The following is a 25,340-nucleotide window of genomic DNA, read 5'->3' on the forward strand; positions in this document are numbered from 1 at the left end:
GCCCCAATCCACTTCCACTCAGCTTCTCAGTAGAAGAACTACTTCCTGGAACAGTGACTCCCTTCATTACCCCCTTCATGCTCAGGTAAGAGTACCAAACTGTGCTGCTAAAGCATTTAACACTTTAAAAAAATAAATAAATAACCTAATTATTCTTGAATTTTTTGCATCGAGCCAGAAACAGCAAAGACTTCTCCAGCACTCAGCACATGGCAGGAACTACTAATAGTTTTGAATGTTTGGAGAACCAAACTCTTCCTACTATATGCTTGCCCTTTTCTGGCACTCATCAGCCATGAAATCACGTATGAACTATTCATGGGAGGGGAATTCAAAGACCACTATATACACTGCAAGCATCGACCCTAAATTCTAGTTCCTACAGATTTCAAATAATCAGAAAGCTGAAATAACCAGCTTTTTTTTTTTTATAGTGTCACATTATATAACTGATGCTCGTAATTATGGCCTTGAGGCAAGGCAAGCTCCTTAACTGCCTTCTAAATTATCGAAGATCAAATTATGTTCAGTTGCATTTCAGCGTTAAGTGTATTTTAATTATATTCTCATTCTTGGAAAATTAGTAACCCACAAGACTGAAAAAGATGATCAAGGCAGCTTTGTGAATAAAGTACTCTGGATAAAGCTCAGAGTTCCAGAATGCTCTCACAAACCCGTATTCTGCCATCATCCTAGGTAAATGAGAACTGTTTACAAGCTCTTTTCCAAAAATAATATGGCCATTTACAAACAGGTGTCTAAAAGAACAGTATTTTATAATTAAGTGAGGAAATAAAGGAGGGAGGAGAGGCAAGAGAACAGGTGAAGCCAACAGCAAGGTTAAACAGAAAACACACATTACAATGTCTCCACTGTCAATGGCTCCATCCAGATGAGCCCACATTTGCCTCTGAGCTTCCTAGCAGCCGAGGCAAAGAAGAAAACATGATCAGTGACAGTATTTGCAACACCCATTAGACTTAACTGCATAGTCAAGAGAATCATTCCTGGGACTCTTAACTCTGAGAAATTTCTCCCACATAGAAATTACTCACATTCTAAGTGAGAGAAATTTCTCACATTACGCACAATGTGTTGTAAGCGGTCACCAATATTCCTACCTACGTGCTTGTAGAAAACACTGCAATGATTTTCAGCAGGCTGCATCTCCTGAAACCCCAAGGGTGGAGGACAAAAACTCAACCACCACTGAACACACGAGATAGGCTGAGCCACGGGAACACCAGGGAGGAGTAGGTGGTTAGGGACTCTAACAAGCAGGAAAGTTCGTGCAGAGCCTCTAAAGCAGGCAGTGGGAACTCGGCTCCACCTTGAAACCGTGAACAAACCACTGTGTCCTTGTCTTTTGAAGCAAAATGATGCAGACCCCAGAGTTAACGACTGGGAAGTGAAGATGTCGAAACAAAGACTAGCTTTGGGGCTAGGGAACTGGTAACAATTTAGACTGTTATTTCTGCCACATAGCAGAACCAAGGAACTCCCGGTTTCCTGAAACATAAAGGCCTGACACACACTCCTGAGTTGCTTTTACAGGAAGCAGGCTCCCTCCAAAGGAAAACTGCTGACCACAAGAACACAGACCCTAGGCTGGTGGAAACTAGAAGGTTGATGATGCTTGAAACTTCATCCTGATGCCAACCAATCCAAGAACTGTCCATGAGCTTATCACACCCTGCCCCTCGAACACTATAAAACTCCATTCTCCAGGGTGGGTCACACGGTCTTCAGGGCATTGTGGCCCCCTTTGCCTGGCAAAGCAATAAAAGCTACTGTTGTGCTATTTCACCCAAAACTCTCTCTCTGCATTTCTATTCGGCACCAGTGAACAGAGGCCGAGTTTCCACAACAATCTGACAGCTGCTGTGTGTGAATATGGGCCCAGTGGCTCCAGACAATTCAATTTTGTAATTTATGAAATAGTTCAAGCATAAAAAGAAAGAAATAGCATACATACATAGAGGAAATAAGTAACAGTTAACAAAACAAACACCTGTGCACCCACTAACTGACTGTATCACTTAAGATACAGAAATATCCGGTACTTTTAAGAACCTCTCCCCTGTGAGCACTGCACTGACTTCTATATCTGTCATCCCTTTGGTTTTCTGTGTATGCTCGTCACGTCCGACTCTGCGACCCCATGGACTATAGGCCACCAGGCTCCTCTGTCCATGGGATTTCCCAGGCAAGAATACTGGAGTGGGTTGCCACTTTCTACTCCAGGGGATCTTCCCGACCCAGGGATCGAATCCAGGTCTCGTGCATTGCAGGCGGATTCTTTACTGACTGAGACACCATGAAAGGATTTTATATCTTTAAATAAATGTGCTGTTATTTGCCACCTAATATTCCTGAGGCCCGTCCATACTGATATGCACAGCTGAGGCTCGTCCAGTATCACAGCTGTGTTGATCTCTATGCCACACCTTTTAAAGATCTCCTCTCTTGTTGATGGATGTCCGAGTTGCAGAGGGCTCTGTCATTATGAGCAACGCCATGGGCACGGCTGTCTGTGTCCCTCCTGGTGAGTGTGTGTGGCCAAGGTTTCACTAGGGTGCAGCTCAAACCTGGATTTTAACACTGGCCAAAATAATTCAAGTTAGAAAGAGCATTTGGGGACTTCCCTGGTGGTCCAGTGGTGAAGAATTTGCCTTCCAACTCAGGAGATTCAAGTTCGATTCCTGGTCGGGGAACTAATATCCCATATGCCGTGGGGCCACTAAGCCCGCCCAGCACAACTGCAGAATCTGGGCAACACAACTGGGCAAGCCCTCACTCCATGATCAAGACTCAGTGCAGGCAAATTTTTAAAAAGAGAACACTGGCAATTATTAATAAAAACTGCATCAACTCTAAATGTGCAAAGAAAATATACCCATGGGCTGGATGCTGCTTGTGGGCTGCGGGGCTGCAGCCTTCAACACAGACTGACAGTCCCACGGTAAACAGCAAAGGAACAATTCTCTAAGCAGGAAGACGATGAACGCTGCCTGTGCTCCTGCCATTAACTGGCTTCACTCAAGGTCAGAGGTCTCAAGGGGACAGACCATCTGACCTTCAGGCAGGTGTTTGTGAACATCACTTTTTACAAAATGAGCTTCTGGAGTCTTTTGGACGGAACAACATGTGACTTTGTACTCACTCATACAAACCCAGAGGGAAGACACACAGGCTACTGACCAAGGACAGGTTTGTACCCTTTCAAAGGCTGTCCGTGTGCTTTCAAAGGCTGTTGCGTTGAAATCTGACCATCCATTAGCAGGTCACATTGTGCGCTATAAATGGTGCTACTAAACCTCCCACCACTGACAACGCCTCTGCAATAGAAATTTGACTTCAATGATGAAAGTTATAAAACTCAGCAGAGAGTATGATGCCAGGTTTGAAAAACTCTATACATTCCAGTCAAAAACAAGCAATGTGACAGATAACATCTATATTTATATGTCTATTATGGAAACAGAATGTTGTCCTAACAGATCCTAAAGTGTCAACAGTGATCATCTCTGGGATGAATTGCAAGTGAATTTTTTTTAAGTTTTACTTATCTATAATTTTTTCCATGATCCTATGCTACTTTTATTCCTGGTGATACAAGACTGTGACTAATCAAATTACCTTGATTTGCAATGGCCACTCTCCTTAAGGGGATTTTCCAGGTGGCGCTAGTGGTAAAGAACCTGCCTGCCAATGCAGGAGACATAAGAGAAGCAGGTTCAATCCCTGAGTCAGGAAGACCTGGAGAAGGGCATGGAAACCCACTCCAGTATTCTTGCCTGGAGAATCCCATGGACAGGGGAGCCTGGCGGGCTACAGTCCATAGGGTCACAAAGAGTCGGACCCGACAGAAGTGACTTAGCACGCACACACACACTCTCCTAAAGAACCCAGAATGGACCCTCTTGAATGAGGAAAGCTTTGGGAACATGGTGAGATTTCAAAACATATTCACCCTCAGATGTGACGCCAAGATAGTCCACTGTGCTTTGTAAAAGGCACTGAGTAACAGAAAGCTTCCAAAACGACAGAAGAGCAAATAACACAACTGACAACAACCTGATGCTGGGAAAGACTGAGGGCAGGAGGAGAAGAGGGTGGCAGAGGATGAGATGGTTGGAAGGCATCACCGACTCAGTGGACGTGAGTTTCAGCAAACTCCAGGAGATAGTGAAGGAAATGGAAACCTGGCATGCTGCAGTCCATGTGACTGCAAAGAGTTGGACATGATTTAGCAACTGAACAATAAACAACAGAGTAGCAATACTCATACCAACCGGTTGTTCAAGTGTTACCAGTAATAAACATGCATTCCGCCTGGCCCAGGACAGGCATTGAGAACGGGGGCTGACGCTGAGAGCACGGTGATTCCCTCGTCACACCATCGTCATCATCGAGTGGGAGAATCTTCGAGATCAGGGGCTGGCACATTCTCACCTGCTGGCCAAATCTGGCCCATTGCCTGATTCGATAAATAAAGTTTTACTGGAATACAGCCACATCCATTTGTTTACATATTGTGTATTGTCTGAGGCTGCTTGCACACGACAATAGAAGGAGTGAGTAGCTACAGCAGAGACTATGTGGTCTACAATGCCTAAAACACATATCATTTGATTGGGGGGGAGAAAAAGTACATTTGGTAATCCATGATGGAGAAACTGTGAAGTGCTTATACCAGAAAAGCAAGTTATAATTCTGATGTGTCAAAAAAAAAAAAAAAAAGCCGGAAATTTACTTTTCTTTCCCTAGATATATAAAAGCTGTTGACACAAAGTTTCAAATGCAAAATGGCACTTTAACTGATGGCCAATTTAATCCACTTGATTTCATCACTTTTCATCCAAATTGACCACCACTTTTGCTTTAAAGTACACACCATCAAAGCACCTCAAACCTCAAACACCAGGAAGGTGGTTGTTATGTTATTTACAGAGAAACCGATATCTTGCTCTCCTCCTGAGTTGCAGCAAAGGGCTGGGGAATTTTCCATTAATTTTAAAAGCTTTTAACTACCAAAGCAAAAAAGATTTTTCAAGAAGACAAAAAAGGCAATATTTTTGGCATTTAAATCCAGTTTTCTTCACAAAAGGAAAATAATTTCTACATGGTAGGAATTGGGTTGTTACACATTTCATTTAGAGGAGAATTACGGAATTTAAAAGATTCGTTTTCAGAAACATTCATCTCAGGCACCTGGAAATGAAAGAGCTGGGGCACAGAAGTTGGTCTTTGTAGGAAAAAAGAATTTCCAAGTTTTTGGAAGACTGGCCTCCCTTCTCTCTCTTTACACTGTTAAAAATGGATCTTTTTTTTAAAACCACCTGGAGGGCGTGGGGGGAAAAAGAACCAAGAGAACCCAATTTCGATCTCCTTTGCTAAAAAAGTCATATTCTTTGCCCTGAGCATGCCACAGAGCTGTCTGCATGACCCAGAGAAGTTGGATCGGGGTATTTTAAAGGTTCTGTGAAGGGGAAAGAAACTTTTACAAAGTACCTGTCACTGTGTAAAGGAGGCTGACAGCCTGCCCTGGCGAGGCTGGATTTTCGGTACGGAAATGGAGCCTGTGAGTCACGTCGAGAAGGCAGGGTGTACTCAGGTCTGTGTTTCGCTGGGTACGGAGTTAAAACATACCTGCGTCAAAGGAAGTGGCAGAAAAAGCAGGATGCTGATGGGGAAAAAAATTAGCCACGAAGGATGCTGTGAGACAGAGTTGCCTTCTGATAGACAAAACGCAGAGAGCTGTTGGCAACTTGGCCAGCCTAAGTTCTGAGATGGGGAGGAGGGGGAGGAAGGGCTAGGGGCTCTGGCAGCCCCTCCAGACAGGATGAGTGAGGACTGTCCTGAGTGTCACAGCTGGACTTCCCTGGCGGTCTGGTGGTTAAGACTCTGTGCTTCCACTGTGGGGGCTGATGTTATTCCATCACTGGACTGCAGCAGACCAGGCTTCCCTGTCCTTCACCATCTCCTGAAGTTTACTCAAATTCATGTCCATGGAGTCAGTGATGCCATCCAACCATCTCATCCTCTGTTGCCCTCTTCTCCTCTTGCCTTCAATCCTTCCCAGCATCAGGGTCTTATCCAATGAGTCAGCTCTTCTCATCAGGTGGCCAAAGTAGTGGAGCTTCAGTTTCAATCTTTCTAATGAACATTCAGGATTGATTTCCTTTAGGATTGACTGGTTTGATCTCCTTGCGGGGGTAGAGGGGTGGATTCAACTCCTGGCTGGGGAACTATGATCCCTCCCTTTTCGGCATGGCTAAAACAAAACCCCACAAAAACCAGAAAGCATGCCAGTAAATTCCAAGGGAGGCAGGAGGCAGACTACACTGCCCTGTGGTGGGGTGTGGGGCTCCCTAAAGAGGACCGAAGATCCCACTGCTCCTCATCCTGGTCAGGTCAATCCCAGGACAGGCAGCACAGAGAACCAGGAAGGGGAGGATGCAAAGACATCTTCTCCCTGGGACTCTGACGGCACTGGGAGCAGGGGTCTAGTCCCAGCATGGTCCAGAGCGGCTCCAGTGGTGGAAGAAGCTGTCTTCAGCCCTGTGACAGCAAGCCAGAGGGAGGCGAGGAGCCAGCCTGGGGAGACAGGCTGTGGAAGGACCTGGGCTGGCCCAGACAGGAAGTGTGGACTCACTTCCTAGAAGAGGATCGGGGCAAGAAAGCACACCCAGTCATCAGAGACCACGCTTTCTGCGGTCACCATGGCAGGAGGAGGCCACGGCTGCCCAGGTTCCTACAGATGGCATAGGAGTGATGACCACGGACTTCCCCGACCTTGAGTGGAAGGGGCTTGTCCTCAGAAACCAAAATGACTCACCCCCGCTCCCTGCGTGCCCTTACTAGCCCATCTCGGCCCTAGGGAGCACGGGTTGCTCATCAGGAGTGTCACTGTGCTCCCCCAGTAGGAAGCAGTGTAAATGATTCCTTGACTGATCTGTAAACATCAGAATCAACAATCCCAGGCTACAGATGAGGACAAGTCCCAGAGGCTGGGTAACAGGGCCGTGTAACACAGCTAGGGCCAACACTGGGACCCTCACACTCTGGCCAGCGTTGAGATAAACCACCTCCACCAGCTCTTTCAGTTCAGATTTAAGGTGCTTTTCAACAGGGAGCAGTTATGAGCTTTGGGCCTGGAATTTCACCCCCAGCTCTCCCACCAGTTACCTATGTGACCTGAAACATTAGCCACCTCCCCATGCCTCACCTTTCTCCTCTAAAAAACAGATAAGAGTAAGACCACTTAGGATCAAGTGAGATAAAGTGCTCAGAAAAATGCCTGGCTTGTACAAGCACAGAACAGACGTTAAGCCAAGCAGCTTGAAAAGGATCTGAACCATCACTGAGAAAGACACCTGCCCCCAAGAACAGAATGGCTCACCATTAATTGACACAAAGGATTCTTTGTGCTTTTGATTTTTCAATCCGCTCAAATGTGTCCCCAAAGTGGATTAAATAAAAACCGTTCAACTCATTCTTTCTACACAGTCATTGGATCAAGGCAAGTTATTAGCTGGGCTACATAATTCATCTGATTAATTTCTACCGCCAGGAGCCGGGAGAAGCGTCAAAACCCCAAAGTGGCTTCGAGTCCAACTTTGAGTCTATTTCAAGCTTTGGAAGAGTATTCCACTAGAAGACCATCATAAAATGTGTCTGGAAATAGAAACTATGGGCTTAACCTCCATGGAGCGCCGTCACTTCTCACAGTAACACCTCTGTAAATGAAGGCACCGGCTGAATGGGGATGAGGCATGATCTCAGCCCCTGCTGCCATCGGAACGGGCTCAAAAAAAAAAAAAAAAACAAAACCAATTCTGCAGGGGGTGGTGAAAGTGAAGTAAAAGTCGTAGTCACTCAGTCGTGTCTGACTTTTTGCAACCCCGTGAACTGTAGCCCCACCAAGCTACTCTGTCCATGGGATTCTCCAGGCAAGAATACTGGAGTGGGTAGCCATTCCCTTCTCCAGGGGATCTTCCCAACTCAGGGATGGAACCTGGGTCTCTTACATTGCAGGCAAATTCTTTACCATCTGAGCCACTGAGGAAGAGGAGCAGGTGGTGGGGAGAGAGAAATCAGACGTTTGGGATCAACATATACATATTAGTATATATAAAATAGGAAGACAACAAGGGACTGCTCTAGAGGACAGGGAACCAAACTCAATATCTTGTAATAACCTAATATAAAGCAAACAAACAAAATATGTATTTATAAGCTACACTGTAACTAAACCTCAACTGAAAAAAAAACTATTCTACCACGTCTCTGCTGTGTCACTTAGGATATTCGATTCACCCTTTCTGAGCCTAGTTTCTGACCTCTTGGTAAAAGTATTTGCGAGGATGCATGTGATGCCCCTGTCTAGCTTTTGACACATAGTAGGCACTAGATGTGAACATCTGACTCACTGAGAAAGACCCTGATGCTGGGAGAGATTGAAGGCAGGAGGAGAAGGGGATGACAGAGGATGACATGGTTGGACGGCATCACCAATTCAACAGACACGAATTTCAGCAGACTCTGGGAGATGGTGACGGACAGGGAAGCCTGGTGTGCTATGGTCCATTGGGTTGCAAAGAGTTGGATATGACTTGGCATCTGAACACATACACACAGGCACTTATTAAATGGTATCAACTGAATTATTTTGTACTTAGTAATCATTCATTCACTTCCAGGTGAGTGAAGCACTTTGGGCATAACTGACTTATTCCACGTAAGAAAGTTGTTCAGATAGATGGTAGGAGCAATGTTCACATACAAGCTTGGACAGAGTTGGTCGAACCTTGGCTTTTGCAAGCCTATCACCTGAGCCACTGTGCTATATGCACTGGCCTTTAGGTGCAAGAGGACAGACAGGTGATGGAAAGTTAGATCCTTTAAATAAAACAAGCAAGAGCATCAAGCTATTTGGAGGCAAAGTCCCAGGTCTGGAGAAGTGCCACTTCTAAAATGAAGGACACCCTCAGGCAATGCTTTCTACAGGATGTGTCCCAATCACACCCAAGCAGAACTGCTATTAAAACAAATCTTCAAGCTGGAAGCCTTCAGGTACGTCCCTGAGGACCCAAATGCAGAGAAACAAGTCTCTCAGCACCACCGGCTTGACCCACAAAACTATACCTTCTTGAGAAGGTCAGAGATGACTGGTTGGGCCTTAGAAAGGAATTTCTATCCAGAGGCTGAGGGCAGAGAGGGGATGGGATGTGTGGCAGTCCACGTGTCCTGGTGTCAGGGAGGACCAGACGGGCAGGAGAAGGCGAAGGAAAGATAAAGCTGTCCCACTGTACAGAGTGCAGAAAAATAAACATTAATCGTAGCACCTGAAGAGGAGAAGACTCTAAGAGGAATGATAAATGGAGAGTGCTGATAAAAAGAAAACCTGAAGAGGCCTGCCTCCGTCTCACTCCCTTCTATAAGAATTAATCGCCTCCTGAGAACTTGGTCAAGCCTTTGCTCAAGCTGTGCCTGCAACTCAGGTTGCCCTGCCCTTCCTTATCTTTCTGGCAAATTCCGTTTCTACCTTCAGAACCCAACTAAGAAATGAACGGTCCCATGATACTGTCTCTGAGACACCCTGAGCCATGGCCCTCCATGACCAGTTCTGATGAATTCCCTCCTTTCCTGTGTGACTTCTTTTGACTTCCTGATCACTTGCTACTATTGACTACTCCTTTAAGATGCTGACTCCTCTGCCACGTTGCAAGCCCCCTTGAGCAAGAGAGAGGGTGAGTCATCAATGTATCCACTAATCTGGCACTCATTCATTCATTCGTTCATGCACACATTTAAATGTTCACTGAGCACTGAAGCAGATCTTGGTCACCTGCCCCTATGGCACGTATTTCCTGTCTAGCAACAGTCTCAGTGTTGACTGGGGATCCACTCCACACCCCAGCCTTCACTCTCATGTCTGAACTGGGCTCTTCCCTGGGCCTTGGCACATGAGAGGTATCCTGCCGTTGGCTGAAGAGGGAGAGGGAAGCTAAGCTGGCTCTATCGCAAGGAACTCAAGGCTTTCCCCAGGAATCAAGATAGAGACTCTTTCTTTTTCCCCTGAAACGTGAACCTGGAAGAACTATCTGCCCAGGGGTTATAACGGCCAGCTGTGACCAGGAGGGATAAACCCACCAAAATGCTATCAACCCAGACATGGTAGAGGTAAGGAAGAGACAGAGAGACAGACAGAGACAGGAGCCTGGTAACGGAGCTCACATGCCAAGATTCAGCCACACCTAAAGCCAAACTCTCCCTTCAATTAAGAAATTCTCCTTCCAGGCAGAATCAGGGTAGGCTATGCTCTGCTGTAGTAACAAGCAAACCCTCATATTTTAGCAGCTGCACAGATATGGTCTTTTCCTGCTCTCCCGAAGCCTGCAGCAGGCCTGGCAGCACGAGGGACCAATCCCTTCCAAGCGATGACGGGGATCCAGGTGAGCATCACCCCATAGCTACGCCACAGGGAGCATGTGGCTCCCAGAGCCATCACGGCAAGGACAACGAGAACAAAGGGAATTCATACCAGCTTTCTCCGCTTCAGCCTTGGAGGGCACTCATCACTTCTACTTACAGCCCACTGGCCAGAACAAGTCCCAGGGCCCCAGTCTAACCTAAGGGAGACTGGGAAATGCACCAGCCCTGCTCATCCAGGGAGAGAGAAGTGAGACAAGCTTGATAAACACCCAGCACAGTCTCTGCCACCACGGGATCAGCCATGCTGCCTGTCACCTGCAGCCAAAAGACTCTGAAATTCTATCAGCCCCAGCCGGGTGCCAGGGATCACAGGAGACGCCGGGCCCACAAGAGTGAACAGAATGATGCAGGAGCTGCCATGGCGGAACCCACAGCACAGTGAGAGGTGGGGGCAGGAATGAGGGGAACAAGGACAGACAAGGCAGCAAACACACACCACGGCACAGTCAGGACGAGGAGTGGGGACGTGGGGCAGGGTGGTGGGGTGGGGTGGAAGAGGGTTGAGAAATAAGACACCTAGGGATAACAACTCGGCCTTCGGGAGTGCAGAGGGTGGCTGGGGAATGTTTCTCCAGATGAGTTCTGGAAGCTCAGAAGTCAGTCCAGGAAAATGGGAAGGGGAGGGAATAAGGAGAAAGAACAGGGTTCCAGGTAAGAAATCAACAGGTGGAAAGGTCCAAAGATGAGTGAGACTACGTGCTTCTGGACCCTGACACCAGCTCATGGTGAGCTGAGAAATATGGGCAAAAAGAAAGGCAAGAGCCATGGCACACAGCATCTCACGGTAACATACGAAAAGGGGCTACACCAATGTTCACTGCAGCACTGTTTACAATGGCCAAGAAATGAAGGCAATCTAAGTGTCCATTGACAGTGGAATGGATAAAGGAGATGCGGCATGTACGTACACATGTATACATATATAAACATACATAGAATGGAATACTACTCAGCCATTAAAAAGAAAGAAAGAATGCCATATACTGCAAGCTGGATGGGCCTAGAGATTGTTATACTGAGTGAAGTTAAGTCAGACAGAGGAGGAGAAATATCAGATGGCATCCCCTATATGTGGAGTCTAAAAAGAAATGATACAAATGAACTTATGAAAGAGATGTTTCTGACAGAGAACGAACTTACCTTTACCCAGGGGCAAAGATGGTCAGGGAGTTTGGGATCAACATGTATACTCTGCTATATTTCAACTATATAAACCAACAAAGCCCTGCTGTATTAGCAGAGGAAACTCTGCCCAAAGTTATGTGGCAGCCTGGATGGGAGGGGAGTTTGAGGGGAAATGGATACATGTATGTGTATGGCTGAGTCCCTTTGCTGTCCACCCGAAACTATCACAACATTGTCAATCAACTATAGTCCAATACAAAATAAAAAGTTTTAAAAAGGGGGCGGGGACTACATTTAAACAACTCAAAGGGCAAAGAGGAGCCGCTGGAATTTTAAGCCGGGGGATAGCCCTGGGGTAGTTTTTCCTTATTCCCTCCACGTGCATTAAACTCACCACCCCCCTCCCCCCAACTCAGCATCTGCCTGCCCTGATCCCCGCACCGCCAGTTTCCATGGCTCCCCACTGTTGAGGACACCCCCTAGATGCTCCTGGTGGGTGGGTCCACGTGGGACAGCCCTGCCCCTTCCTCCCCACGGAGCCCAACGCTGACAACACAGTGCTTCCTGCACCCTCCACCCAGACCACACAACTCCTCCCCAGGAGACAGCTTCATGAAGCCACTTCCCACCTCAAGAAGGAAAGCAAATATAAAACAGACCCAAGATAGTGCGGGTCTGAAAAGCTGAAAACCAGCCACCATAATTACAAGTATTTTTATCCCTTGCCCAAAAAGGAGTAGCAGATCATTTTCCAAGTGTCTCTCTAAGGAGCTTCATCTGTTCCATCTCAAGTGCTGCAGGCTCCAGAGACGCCACCATAAACGAGGCTGTAGCAGGAACGGAGCCAAAGAGAAATCCCAGGGTGGAGACACAGAGCGAAAGCAGGGCCTGCGGTAGCATCATCCATGGAGGGCAGGGGCCACACCACGAGATGGAGAAGAGATGCCCAAAGATCCACGAGAGGGGCCAGGAGATGGGCAGGGACATGCGCGAGCTAACGAGGCTGGGATGTGGGCGCATCCACGCAGGAGCCTGGCTGTCCCCGCTCCACACCCCTGGCCAGCGGCACTGGGTGATAAAGGGCCGGGGACCTGCAAGAAAGAGAGAGGTCCCACTCGGTGAGAAGGGCACGCTGCCCCAAGGGGAACCCTCCCCTCTGCTACCCTGGGAGGGTCGCCTGAGCACAGCAACAGCTGGGGACACACGACAAGCAAGAGAGGCATCAGAAGAAGCCATCTAAGCCAGTGCTTGGGCTTTCAGCAGACTAAATCAGCCACAGTTTCTTCCTATTATCCCTCCTCATCCCTTCATTAAGTCCCTCAGGCTTGACAAGCTCAGAGCTAGCACGCTGGGCAACGCTTTCATCGCCATCATCCCCCTCAGAGTGAAAAGTTGAACCAGCCAGCTAGGAAGGTCTGGTTCCTGCTTCTAGCTAACACGATGCGAAGAACACTAACTCGAATCAGATAGTCAAGGCCATAACCTCATTCAATATGTGAAGCCCGGTGACCGCGGGCAGGTGGCTTGTCATCTCCACGCCTCAGTTCCCTCATCTGTAAAGGCGCAGCTCTAGTTTTTCAGTAGTCATGTACAGATGTGAAAGTTGGACCATAAAGAAGGCTGAGCGTTGAAGAATTGACATATTCGATCTGTGGTGTTGGAGAAGACTTTTGAGACTCCCTTGGACTGCAAGGAGATCCAAGCAGTCAATACTAAAGGAAATCAACCCTGAATATTCACTGGAAGGACTGAAGCTGAAGCTCTAACACTGTGGCCACCTGATGCAAAGGGCCAACTCATTAGAAAAGATCCTGATGCTGGGAAAGGTTGAGGGCAGGAGGAGAAGGGGGCGACAGAGGATGACAGATGGGTTGGATGGCATCACCGACTCAACGGACACGAGTTTGAGCAAACTCCAGGAGAGGGTGAAGGACAGGGAGGCCTGGCGTGCTGCGATCCAAAGGATCACAAAGAGTCGGACACCACTTAGTGACTGAACAACAACAACAAAAGATGCAGCAGACATTAGATCAGACAGTCCAACGTGACATAGTGAGCACAGGGCCGAAAAAGAGAACAAGCCCTCAACTTAGGCTGACCGCTCTTACCATCATTGTCGCGGATGTCAGGGCTTGCTTTTCTCTAAGAAAACGTCACCAAGAGCCTAAGAGAGGTCACAGAGTATGAAGCACATAACACCCTCACAAAACACTGGGGGGCGGGGGGGAATTCTCCAGGACCAACAATCTAATTTCTTCCACCAATAAACTTCAACTAAAGAGTAAATGGAGAGGGGACTTCCCTGGTGGTCCAGTGGTTGAGAATCTGCCTTCTAGAGCAGGGGGTGCGGGTTGGCTCCTTGGTCGGGGAACTAAGACCAAGAAGCCGCAGGGCAACTGAGCCCTTGCGCTGCAACTACGCATCACAACAAAGACCCGCGGCAGCCAAAGTAAAATAAAAATAAATAAAATCAATTTTAAAAAAACCAGGGAGAGGAGAGAGAAAACAGTTGGGAAATCTGCAGATTCAAAGAGGCTGAAGCGGTCTACTAACAGATCACAATGTGTGGATAGACCCCATTTGGAACCCTATCCAAGTGTTTGCTTATGAAGTGAAAATGTGAACATTCACCAGATATTTGATAATGTTAAGAAATTACTGCTGATTTTTGGGAGTGATATGATAGGATTTTTTTTCTTTTAAAAAGCAGAAGGTCCCCTAGGCTTTATTAGAGACAATTTCCCAAATACTTTGAGAGGAAAACAACATCGTGGCTTGGATGAGCCTCAGTGTATCGAAGAGCAGCTGGGGAAGGCAGGGGAGTCATGGACAGAGCCAGACTGTCTGTGACTTGGCCACCAATGCAGCTGGGCGACGGGTACCTGAAGGCTCATTATATTCTTCTGTCGATTCTTACATTCGAAGTTTCCATAATAAAAATATATTTTAAATAAGGGAAGAGAAACTGAAGAAGAAAGAATATATACATGTACATATACATACATATTTATGCATGCATTCATACACACATACACATACATATTCTTCCCTGGTGGCTTAGATGGTAAAGCGTCTGCCCTACAATGCGGGAGACCCGGGTTCGATCCCTGGGTCGGGAAGATCCTCTGGAGAAGGAAATGACAACCCACTCCAGTACTCTTGCCTGGAAAATCCCATGGATGGAGGAGCCTGGTAGGCTACAGCCCATGGGGTCCCAAAGAGTCGGACACGACTGAGCAACGTCACTTTCACTATACATACATACCTGTATGTATAACTGAATCGCTATGCTGTACACCTAAAACTAACAAGATATTGCAAATGAACCATACTTCAATTTTAAAAGATAGAATATTATTTAAAAAATACACAAAATGAGTAGTTTGAAGAAAGAGACTGCCTGTGACTTTTATCGTGGAGCTAGCTCACACGTGCACAGGGAAGCCTGGAAACACGCCTCCTTCCCTCCCAGCTGCTCCATTCCCAAGGGGCAGCGCAGCGGTGCTGGGGACAGGGCTGTGGCTGATACTAACTGGAATTAACGCAGAAAGCCAAGCAAAGGGAGGAAGACCTGGGCTTAGCCGTCTCCCATGCATCAGGTGCTACGGTTCCTTCCTCAGCAAAGTGAAGAAGGCGAACAGAAAGCCAGAGGCCCTGCAATACTGTTGGTCATAAGAAATAGGAGGAGAAGTAGGCGGCAGAGGATGAGACCTTTAGATAGCATCACCGACTCAAGGGACATGAATTTGAACTAACTTTGGGAAATAGTGAAGGACAGGGAAGCCTGGTGTGCTGCAGTCCGTGGGGTTGCAAAGAGTTGGATACAACTTCATGACTGAACACACATAAGAAATATACATTTGGTCTTGGCCACAGTTCTCAGTTCCTAAAACCCTTAGAATTTCTTAAGTGTTGAAAATGAACACTTAGAAAGAACACTTAGAACGCCTTAGAAAGGCGTCTTTTGTTACATCAATGAGGTGACTTTGAGAATCACCTAATGATGGGGGCTGGGAGCCAGAAGAACCAACCCCCTGATTAGAGGGTTAGAACTTCCTGTCCTACCTCCTGGCCTCCAGGGAGGGGAGAGGGGCCGGAGGTTGAGTCAACCATCTGTGGTCAATGATTTCATCACTCCTGCTCTGTAATGAAGCTTCGGTTTTTAATGGACAGGACAGGGTTCTGAAAGCCTCCAGGCTGGTGAACACATGGGTCTGGGGAGAGCAAAGTGGCTGGAGAGGGCATGGATGCCCTGTGTGCTGCCCCACAGGGCAGCATCTTTCCCTATGTGTCTTGTCCTATGTGTCTTGTCCTTTGTGTCTTTCCCCACATCTTGTCCTATGTGTCTCTTCCATCCGGCTGTTCCTAATTTACATTATTCTACAATAAACCAGGTATCTAGTGGGTAAAATGTCTGAGTTCTGTGAGCTACTCTAGCACATTAGGGCTTTCCTGGTGCCTCAGATGGTAAAAAAATCTGCCTGCAATGCAGGAGACCCGGGTTCAATCCCTGGGTTGGGAAGATCCCCTGGAGAGGGAAATGGCAACCCACTCCAGTATTCTTGCCTGGAGAATCCCATGGACAGAGGAGCCTGGCAGGCTACAGTCCATTGGATTGCAAAGAGTCAGACATGACTAAGCACGCGGCTGAGCACATCTTTTATAGATACAGCTTGAAATACTTAGGAGTGGAAAGATATGAAAACTCAAAATACCACAAGAAACTGGAGAGTAGGACGAGAGACAGATGAAGCAAGACTGGCCAGAAGTTATTACACCAACTGTCAAAGCCAAATTATGGGTGTTTGGAAGCTGATGAAACTCTTCCATTTTGGTACCTTTCTAAAATAAAAAGATTTTGAGAACTCCTTGGAGATTTGGCCTTGTTAGTCATTCACACTTTATTGGGAATTATCCCTAGCCCTCCAGAAAGGAGGATTCCTCACCAGTCTTCATTCACACATAACAATTGCACTTCAATACCCAGTTTTGAAGGGTAAGCAATCTTTCTTCCCCTTAGGAAGTGAGAGCACAGTCTCAATCCACCCAGCAACATGGAATATTAAAACATAAAAACAAACCCACATCAAATGCTTCATTTTGAGTAACAGTTTAATGGAGATCTCAGTTCAGAGTTTGGTATTCTGAACCCTTACACAGAACCCAGGCTTTTATTTAAAAGTCTGTTTTTGTTTGTATAAAAATGACTCTCAGATCCATCAAGAGTGTTGAAACCCATTGGTGCTGATATATGAAGCCAGCGCTGCTGGTATAACTCCTCCCAAGGCCCTGGCTGCTTCAGGAACTCTTCCGTTTTATTAAAATGATGATTACATTCACAGTTATCCACAGCATGTGATTATGAATGTATTTTTTACCAGCTTGATGCTTAAGCTTACTTCTCCATTAATAGTAACTCTGCCTTTATAATGAGAACAAATGCCACTAATACACATTTATTTCACCCATGAGCAAAAATTCAGGGACTAACTACATTCACACAGTAAATGATAAGTATCCTATAATTTGAAAAATCAATCAACAGCTAGCTGAGTCCTTCCACACAGGAGGAAGTAAAGATCTGTTTGCTGAGGACGGACTGGCAGCATCGTACACAGCACACAGGCAGGCAGACAGCGGGGGAGCGGGGGCGGTGAGCAAGACTTAGGACAGCGTGGAGAAGGCAGAACAAAGGAGCCTGGACGGACAGACAGACAGGAAAGGGAAAGGTATCTGCGCATCACAGACACTTACGAAGCTTCATGTCAACTAAGGCAGCGGTCCCCAACCTTTCTGGCACCAGAGACCGCTTTCATGGAAGATAATTTTTCTACAGACCGGGGATCGGGGGGTGACGATGGTTTGGGGATGATTCAAGTGCATTACATTTACTGTGCACTTTATTTCTATTATTGTTACATCCACTCCACCTCAGATCATCAGGCATGAGATCTCAGAGGTCGGTACCCCCTCTAAGGTACCCGAGCTAAGGTACTTTGGAGGTAACTAACAGAGACAGATTCTAACCTGAGCAACAAAGGAATTACTATGAACAGTCAGGAAGTTGGGAGAACTTGGCCCAGAGAAGGAAATGAAGCCAGAAGAGCTCTGGCCAGTTCACACAGGAACAAACAGAGTCGTCAGGACTTGGCTGTTGAATAAATGGCCTCTCAAGCATTCTTGCCATTCTTGGTCAATTCGGCAGCTAAAGCCCCAACTGCCGTGGCTCAGCTCACAGGCCTGCCCCCGGGCCTAAGGAGGGCAGGGTTTACCCCCCAACTGGGATGGCAAGACATGGTGGGGCCACCATTCCTCCAAAGAACATCGGTGTAGAAGGGAGAAAGCAAGCACAAGGGAACCTCCTGTCCACTCCAGGCACTGAAGCAGATTCTTTACATTTAATCCTCAAAGCAACCCTACCAGTAGGTATTACCTTCCCAAGTTTACTGACAGCAACACTGAGGTTCAGAGAGCTCAGGTGACCTGCTCAGGGGTACACGGTGGTGAGGGGGCCAAGCTGAACTCAGTCTGATGCAGGACACCTGTGCTCTCCAAGCCACCAAGCTATAGGAGGCGATGTGGGTCCAAAATCTGAATGCCACCAATATTCTCCATTTTTCTTGATGGCCACTGCTAGGGAAAAAGTGGGAAATGAGTCCAAATCAAGAGAACTGTATTTGAAAGTGTTAAAGAAGAGTCTTAGAGCAGATCTATCTTGGACATGTCCAGTATCTTTCATCCTCAATGCCCTTGGTGAGAACAAATCCATTTCCTCTGATGCCGAGATCTTCAGGAGGGATGGGAAGCGGACAAAAGAAATTTCTGAGCATCGTCACTGACAGTCCCAAAGAAAAGGGGAAGAACACTTGAGAAGCTCCGATTAGATACCCAAACTGCAAAACTGCTGAAGACAAAGCTCAAGGAGCCCATGAGGCAGGTGCCACTCTATGCCTGCACCTCTGGCCCTTCAAACCTGATTCTTAACGATCATAATGGACGTGTCTTCCTCACCCCCACCCAGACCGGGAGCTTCCCCAGAGGCAGATACTGTGTCTTGTTCATCTGTGTAACCTACTGATGAGCCTTGGCTATTCAGATGCTACCCACGGATGAAACATCAATGACTTTGCAATCAAAAATGGAGAAAAACTCAGTCTAGGGAAGAAGAAGCCATTTGAAGAACATCTCTGCTTCAGACTCACCTCTCTGTTGGCTCACTTTCTAGAGTCATCAATTCTACTGCTCCCGGGGGAAGGGAAGCCGCTGAAGGTGGAGAACAGGGAGCTGAAGGCTGGACACTCGGTAAATATGTGCTGGATGAGTGGGTACCGCCCATCTGTCACTCAAAGTCCCCTCCAGACTCTCCAAGCTAAAACTCCCCCTAAAACTGACCGTCAGAAAAACATGTGCCTCCTCCAAAGAGCCCTGATTCCTCTTATTAGATATGGAATCCCCTCCACCAGGATGCTCTGAGTGGAAGGCATGCCCTGCACAACTCCCTCTCTCAACCTGAGCGGTGAGGGAGGTCCATCTATCACTCTTTGAACATGACCCTGAGTAGCTGAACCCACTTGATTGGCTGTCGTCCCATTCAATACTTATAAAGCTCCTACTGTGTGCTGGAGCTGAACTGGGCGATGAACATACCCTGAAAAAGTCAACAGCCACAGGTCGCCAGAGGAGCTCCCAGCCTGGCATTCTCCCACAAGTCGCTTCAGAAGCAGGCTGGTACCAGAGCAGATAGAACGAGTTTCTTCCTCATGTGGTAAGTGAGGGTGTGAGCGAGGCCCCCTCCAGCAGGTTCAAAATCGCTGATCGGCCACACATCTGTCAGCTACCGCTGGGGAACCCCTCATCTCCCTCCATGCCTGGCTCTCTGGGACCACTGCCTAGTTCTCTTCAAAGACTCTTCCTCAGGGAGCCCGGCCTTCCAGTACACGGCAGGAAGATGGGCCTGGGCCCTGGGGCTAGACGGCCTGAGGGATTCGAACTCAGCCCTGCTTCTTATCAGCGGAGGAACTCCAGATAAGCTACTTCACGTCTCAAAATCTCACGAGTGGACAGCAGCTTCCTCAAGGAACTTGGCTGAGGACCGCGAGGGTTCACAGACGTGATGTCACAGCACAGCCAGCAGAATTCAAAGTGAGAGCTGCCAGCAGGCTGCCAGGATTACCGTGGCTCTTACATGACGTTTGATATTAGTATTCTTTCCTGCCAGATTAACCTACACCTGCCAGGACTCTCTTCCATCCTGTTTTCAAAAGCTGACCATCACAGGGGGTCAGGAACCATCCTTGCACACTCCTCCAGCCCGGGGCCCCTGAGTCTCACCAGCCACTATGTATGGTGTTGCTCTGGGTTCTGAGCTTTCGGTCCAACTGTGTGCAGGTGGGCGGAATGGTTTTCATGCTTTGAAAGACACTTAAAGAAAGAAGGTTCGGGAACTCCCATTTCATTGGGATGAATCAGAGGAGAGTCATTCAATTGTTGGGGTGTTTTAAATAGTCACATTACTTCAAACGAAATGTTTTTACTTCTTTTGCCCTTTTGAAATGCAAAGAGCAGCACGTGGACTCTTCCCCCACATCCTTTCATTACTCCACTCCAACGTGTGTTTACAACTCCTTCTTGGTAAAAACCGACCCATTAATAAAATGACAGACGAGCATCACAAAGAATGGGCTTGATTAGGGCCAACAGAGAGGGTTTGGCAAAAGTCGTGACAAAATGCAGCTCGAAGGCTTATTCACAAATGAAAGATGGCTGACAGGACCTCACTTGGCAAACAAAAGCAATGAAAAATCAGTGCAGGGTAGTGAATGCCACAGGAGGACCATCTCTAACTCCAACTCCACCACTCACTGAGCTCACTGACTCCTCTTCTCCCAGGGGTAACAAAGACATGGAGAAGGTTTAAGGCTGGCACGATAAACCTTCCACCCCGACTGCCATTCCCTCTGATGTAGGAGTTCAACACCGAGCTCTCTCGCAGGCAACAAGAGCAACGATGTCAGGAGGTGGGACACCAACTTCACATCAGACACCTAGATCTTTCCCGCCCGTCAGTGCTGGAACACAGTGAGGTGGTGAGACCCTCTCACAGTCACAGCGGGTGGGGACAGGGCACCCAATGAACACCGAATCAACCAGCCAACCAACTGAGCAGTCAGCCCATGAACGGACCGTGGTGCTTCCTCAGTCGGTCAGGCAGTTACTTCCTCCTGACCCCCTTTTTCAAGCTCAAGCTTCCGATGAGCATGTCAGCCCCCTAGATTGCCGCCCCAGGCCCAGAGTCCAAAGGAATACAGGGACAAGAGCGCTGGCCTCTATGCTTGGCAGGTCTGACGACGTCCTTACAAGTGGACAACTTGTCCTGGTTTCCCTGAAGGGACAGAAGCTCCCGACCCGTTTCCCTCTGGCCAGAACCCTTCACCCTTCATAGCTCAGTGGCTCTTCATTCACTCAGCAACCAGAGACATCCCTGTCCCAGGAGAATTGCAAATACTTTCTTTCAAGGACTGTTTAGCTAAAGTCACCACTTGGCAACAAATGGCCAGTGAGAATACAGAGATGGAAGAGAGCCTCTGCCACCCAGAGACTCAGAGTCCGCCAGTTCCTGAGGGTAAGGGTCTTGCTCCTCTCTCCACCTGGGCTTTCCGCCACCAGCCAACTCTGGTCTCATGACCCCACAGAATAAGGGTCCACGGATGGCCGTGGTGGTGGCAGAGATCCTCCAGGTGTTAGGGGAACCACTGACCAGAACCACCCACCCTGGCCAGGCCCCATAGTAACTCACCTGCATGAGTTATCTTAAGCAGGAGGTCCTGGGAAGGAACACGGAACTAACAAGCTACCACCAACCGGAAGAATTTGGGAAAGGTCCAAAGGAAAGAGGAGACACCAGCCCACAAGTCCCACCAACCTTCCAGAATGCGTTCCACTGGAATCCTCCTTGGCTAAGTGATGCGCACGCCACTAGGAAGGTCCCAGAGTCAGAGAGACTGGCCAGAGACAGCCCAGAAACTAACCGCATCATGTGATTCTAGCAGTCCACTGCATCCGTATTATCCCATTTCTCAGCACAAAGTTGTATATGATATTCTCTGTTTTAAATATTCTCCAAATCCAACTGTTTTATTATTCTTCACATGATATATGTTTTCTCTCTTACCACAGGTTTCTCATTAAATGATATCTTTCAAAGAACCACATCTTAGGTTTCTGTATCAATTACAACCATTTTATGTTGTCTGTTGGTGAGGGAGGTGGTGGGGAAGTGTCCACTGGTTGTTTTGCTAACATCTGTCTAACATGCTGGGCCCGTATCTGAAAAGTCCTCTAAGCAACCAACATCGGGGATACACATTGACGCCATCAGCCTTACCTCGATGAGCTTTCTTTCATAGGAGCTTGCAAGTTCCTCGGCGACTTCTCCGGGTTTCTGCTCAGGGACTGTAACTTCTCCATCAACATTCCAAAGATTTGGGACAACTTTTAGGAAAAGAAAGAATTCCATAAGTAACTTAATCAACCATAAGTCCCTCAATTAAAAAAAATTTTTTTTTTCTTCTTTTCCAAATGGCTTCTCTGGAAAGAAAGCTCTTGCTAAAGAAGAAAAAAAAATTACAGTTACTAACTACTTCCACATTGCATCATTTTCACACAAGTACAATAAAGTGAATGATAAGCTGTATTTAAAAATGGAATAACTGTCCTCGAGATAGATGCACAGAAGTCTAGGGAACGATCTTGTCACTACTTTCCATTTCAGGGAAAACAGATGATGCTTTGGCAAGATACAAGAGCCTACATGTGCATCTTCTATGTTGGTTAATTTTCTTTTTCTTCAACAAAAAAGTTTTTCAGGGAGATAGTACCTGCCTACACCATGAAGTGAAATGGCAGTAGGGCTGCTCAGGTAGCATTTAGAATCAAGGAAGCTTCTGGAAAAAGTCCAAAGCCAGTGCACAATGACAATGCAAAGACATCTCCATGAGATACTGGCTCTCAGATCAGCACAAGAATTAGCACAGTACTGTAAGAAACCTTCACACTGTTCTCCACAATGACTGCAGCAATTTATACTCCCGCCAGTGGTGTAGGAGGGCTCCCATTTTCCAACAACATCTTCAGCATTCGCTATTGGTAGACTTACTGATGGCCATTTTGACTGTTCTGATTTGCATTTCTATAATAATTAGTGATATTGAGCTTCTTTTCATGTGCCTGTTGACCATCTGTATGTCTTCTTTGGAGAACTATCTGTTTAGGTCTTCAGCTCATTTTTGATTGGGTTGTTTTTTCAATATTAAGCTGTATGAGCTAAAAATGGAGTTACCATAGGATCCTGCAATTCTAGATTCTGGGCATCTACCCAGAGGAAACTTAATTTGAAAGGATACATGCATCCGAATTGACAGCAGCATGATTTACAACAGCCAGGACATGGAAGCAAACTAAATGTCCATTGGCAGATGAATGGTAAAGAAGATGGGGTACATATACAAATGAAATACTATTCAGCCATATAAAGGAATGAAATAATGCCATTTGCAGCAAGACATACAGACCTAGAGACTGTCATACTAAGTACAGTAAGTCACACAGAGAAAGACAAATGTCATAGGGTATCGTTTATATGTGGAATCTAAAAAACTGAGGCACATGAACTTCTTAGCAAAACAAAAATAGATTGACAAAGAAAAAAAACTTATGATTACCAAAGGTGGTAGTTCAGTGGTGGGTATATCAGGAGTTTGGGATTTACATATATATATGACTGAATATAAAAACAACAAGGGCCTACTGTATAATACAAGGAGCTACACTCACTATCTTAAAATTACCTGTAATGGAAAAAAATCTGAAAAGAAAGATAAATATGTACAACTGAATTACTCTGCTATATCCTTGAAGCTAACACAACATTGTAAATAAACTACACTTCAATAAAAAAATCTGCACAGTAGATGCCCATAGAAACTGCTTTTACAATAAAAACTGATAAAATATGACAGAAGTAGATAAAACCTGGAAAAGAGCCAGATAATTCCAAGTTAAGTAGGAGAACAAGAGTAGGAAAAATGCCCACATGAGCAGTTGAGAAGATCCAGTGGTGTGATTTAAGACTGCAGACTCGTGCCGGGTCTGAAAACAAGCATCAGGGATGCAGAGGCCTGTGTGTCCTGAGATGAGACCCCTGGATGTTGCAATCAAGTGTGATAAGACGGCAACGAAGCAAAACAGGAAGCTACGCCTAGTCCTCCGGCCACTGGGACATGGGAGGCATGGATGCTGGCCAGGCACTCAGGCAGAAGTCAACACTGGGAAAGACTAAGCAAAGTGGGAGTGGCTTCTGGGCCTGAACTGCTCAGAGGCTCCGCCTTCAGCCCCTCATGGAGCCTCCATCAGGCTACAGCTCGTCCGGGCATCTGAGTGACCACCCAGAACATGCTGGAATAAAACCGTAAGGGATTTCCCATCAGGAAGCTTCCATAAGCCTCTTACTCTTATCCATCAGAGGGCAGACAGAATGAAAACCACAGTCACTGAAAACTAATCAAACTGATCACATGGATCACAGCCTCATCTAACTCAATGAATCTATGAGCCATGCTGTGTAAGGCCGCCCAAGATGGACGGGTCACGGTGGAGAGTTCTGACAAAACACGGTCTACTGGAGAAGGGGATGGCAAACCACTTCAGTATTATTGCCTTAAGAACCCCATGAACAGTATGAAAAGACAAAAAGATACGACACTGAAAGATGAACTCCCCGGGTCGACAGGTGCCAGATATGCTACTGGAGAAGAGGGAGAAATAACTCCAGAAAGAATGAAGAGACAGAGCCAAAGCAAAAACAACGCCCAGCTGTGGATGTGACTGGTGATGGAAGTAAAGTCCATTGCTATAAAGAACAATACTGGTTTTGGAATTAGGGTGATGGTGGCCTCATAGAATGAGTTTGGAAGCTTACCTTCATCTGCAATTTTCTGGAAGAGTTTGAGTAAGACAGGTGTTAGCTCTTCTCTAAATTTTTGGTAGAATTCAGCTGTGAAGCCATCTGGTCCTGGGCTTTTGTTTGCTGGAAGATTTTTGATGACAGTTTCGATTTCCTTGCTTGTGATGGGTCTGTTAAGATCTTCTATTTCTTCCTGGTTCAGTTTTGGAAAGTTATACTTTTCTAAGAATTTGTCCATTTCATCCAAGTTGTCCATTTTATTGGCATAGAGCTGCTGGTAGTATTCTCTGATGATCCTTTGTATTTCAGTGTTGTCTGTTGTGATCTCTCCATTTTCATTTCTAATTTTGTTAATTTGGTTCTTCTCTCTTTGTTTCTTACTGAGTCTTGCTAATGGCTTGTCAATTTTGTTTATTTTTTCAAAAAACCAGCTTTTAGCTTTGTTGATTTTTGCTATGGTCTCTTTAGTTTCTTTTGCATTTATTTCTGCCCTGATTTTTAAGATTTCTTTCCTTCTGCTAACCCTGGGGTTCTTCATTTCTTCGTTCTCTAATTGCTTTAGGTGTAGAGTTAGGTTATTTATTTGGTTTTTTTCTTGTTTCTTGATGTAAGCCTGTAATGCTATGAACCTTCCCCTTAGCAGGAAAACTACAGGCCAATATCACTGATGAACATAGATGCAAAAATCCTTAACAAAATTCTAGCAAACAGAATCCAACAACATATTAAAAAAATCATACACCATGACCAAGTG

The 25,340-nt window shown here is 46.5% G+C and overlaps 1 protein-coding gene across 4 annotated transcripts in view; it reads right to left on the minus strand.

The window, feature by feature from the left end:
* Positions 1 to 25,340, minus strand: part of SNX29 (sorting nexin 29) — a 579,583-nt gene that overhangs the window by 263,802 nt on the left and 290,441 nt on the right. For all 4 annotated transcript variants that reach the window (XR_006267027.1, XM_043455630.1, XM_043455631.1 and 1 more), the window contains one exon: positions 22,010 to 22,116. Coding sequence is in view for 3 of the 4 variants with exons in the window: in XM_043455630.1 (XP_043311565.1) it covers positions 22,010 to 22,116 (107 nt within the window). In the remaining variant the exon portion in view is untranslated. The remainder of the gene's footprint in view (positions 1 to 22,009; positions 22,117 to 25,340) is intronic.

This window comes from Cervus canadensis, chromosome 32 (assembly GCF_019320065.1).
Source record: "Cervus canadensis isolate Bull #8, Minnesota chromosome 32, ASM1932006v1, whole genome shotgun sequence".
NCBI classification, from domain to species: Eukaryota; Metazoa; Chordata; class Mammalia; order Artiodactyla; family Cervidae; genus Cervus; species Cervus canadensis.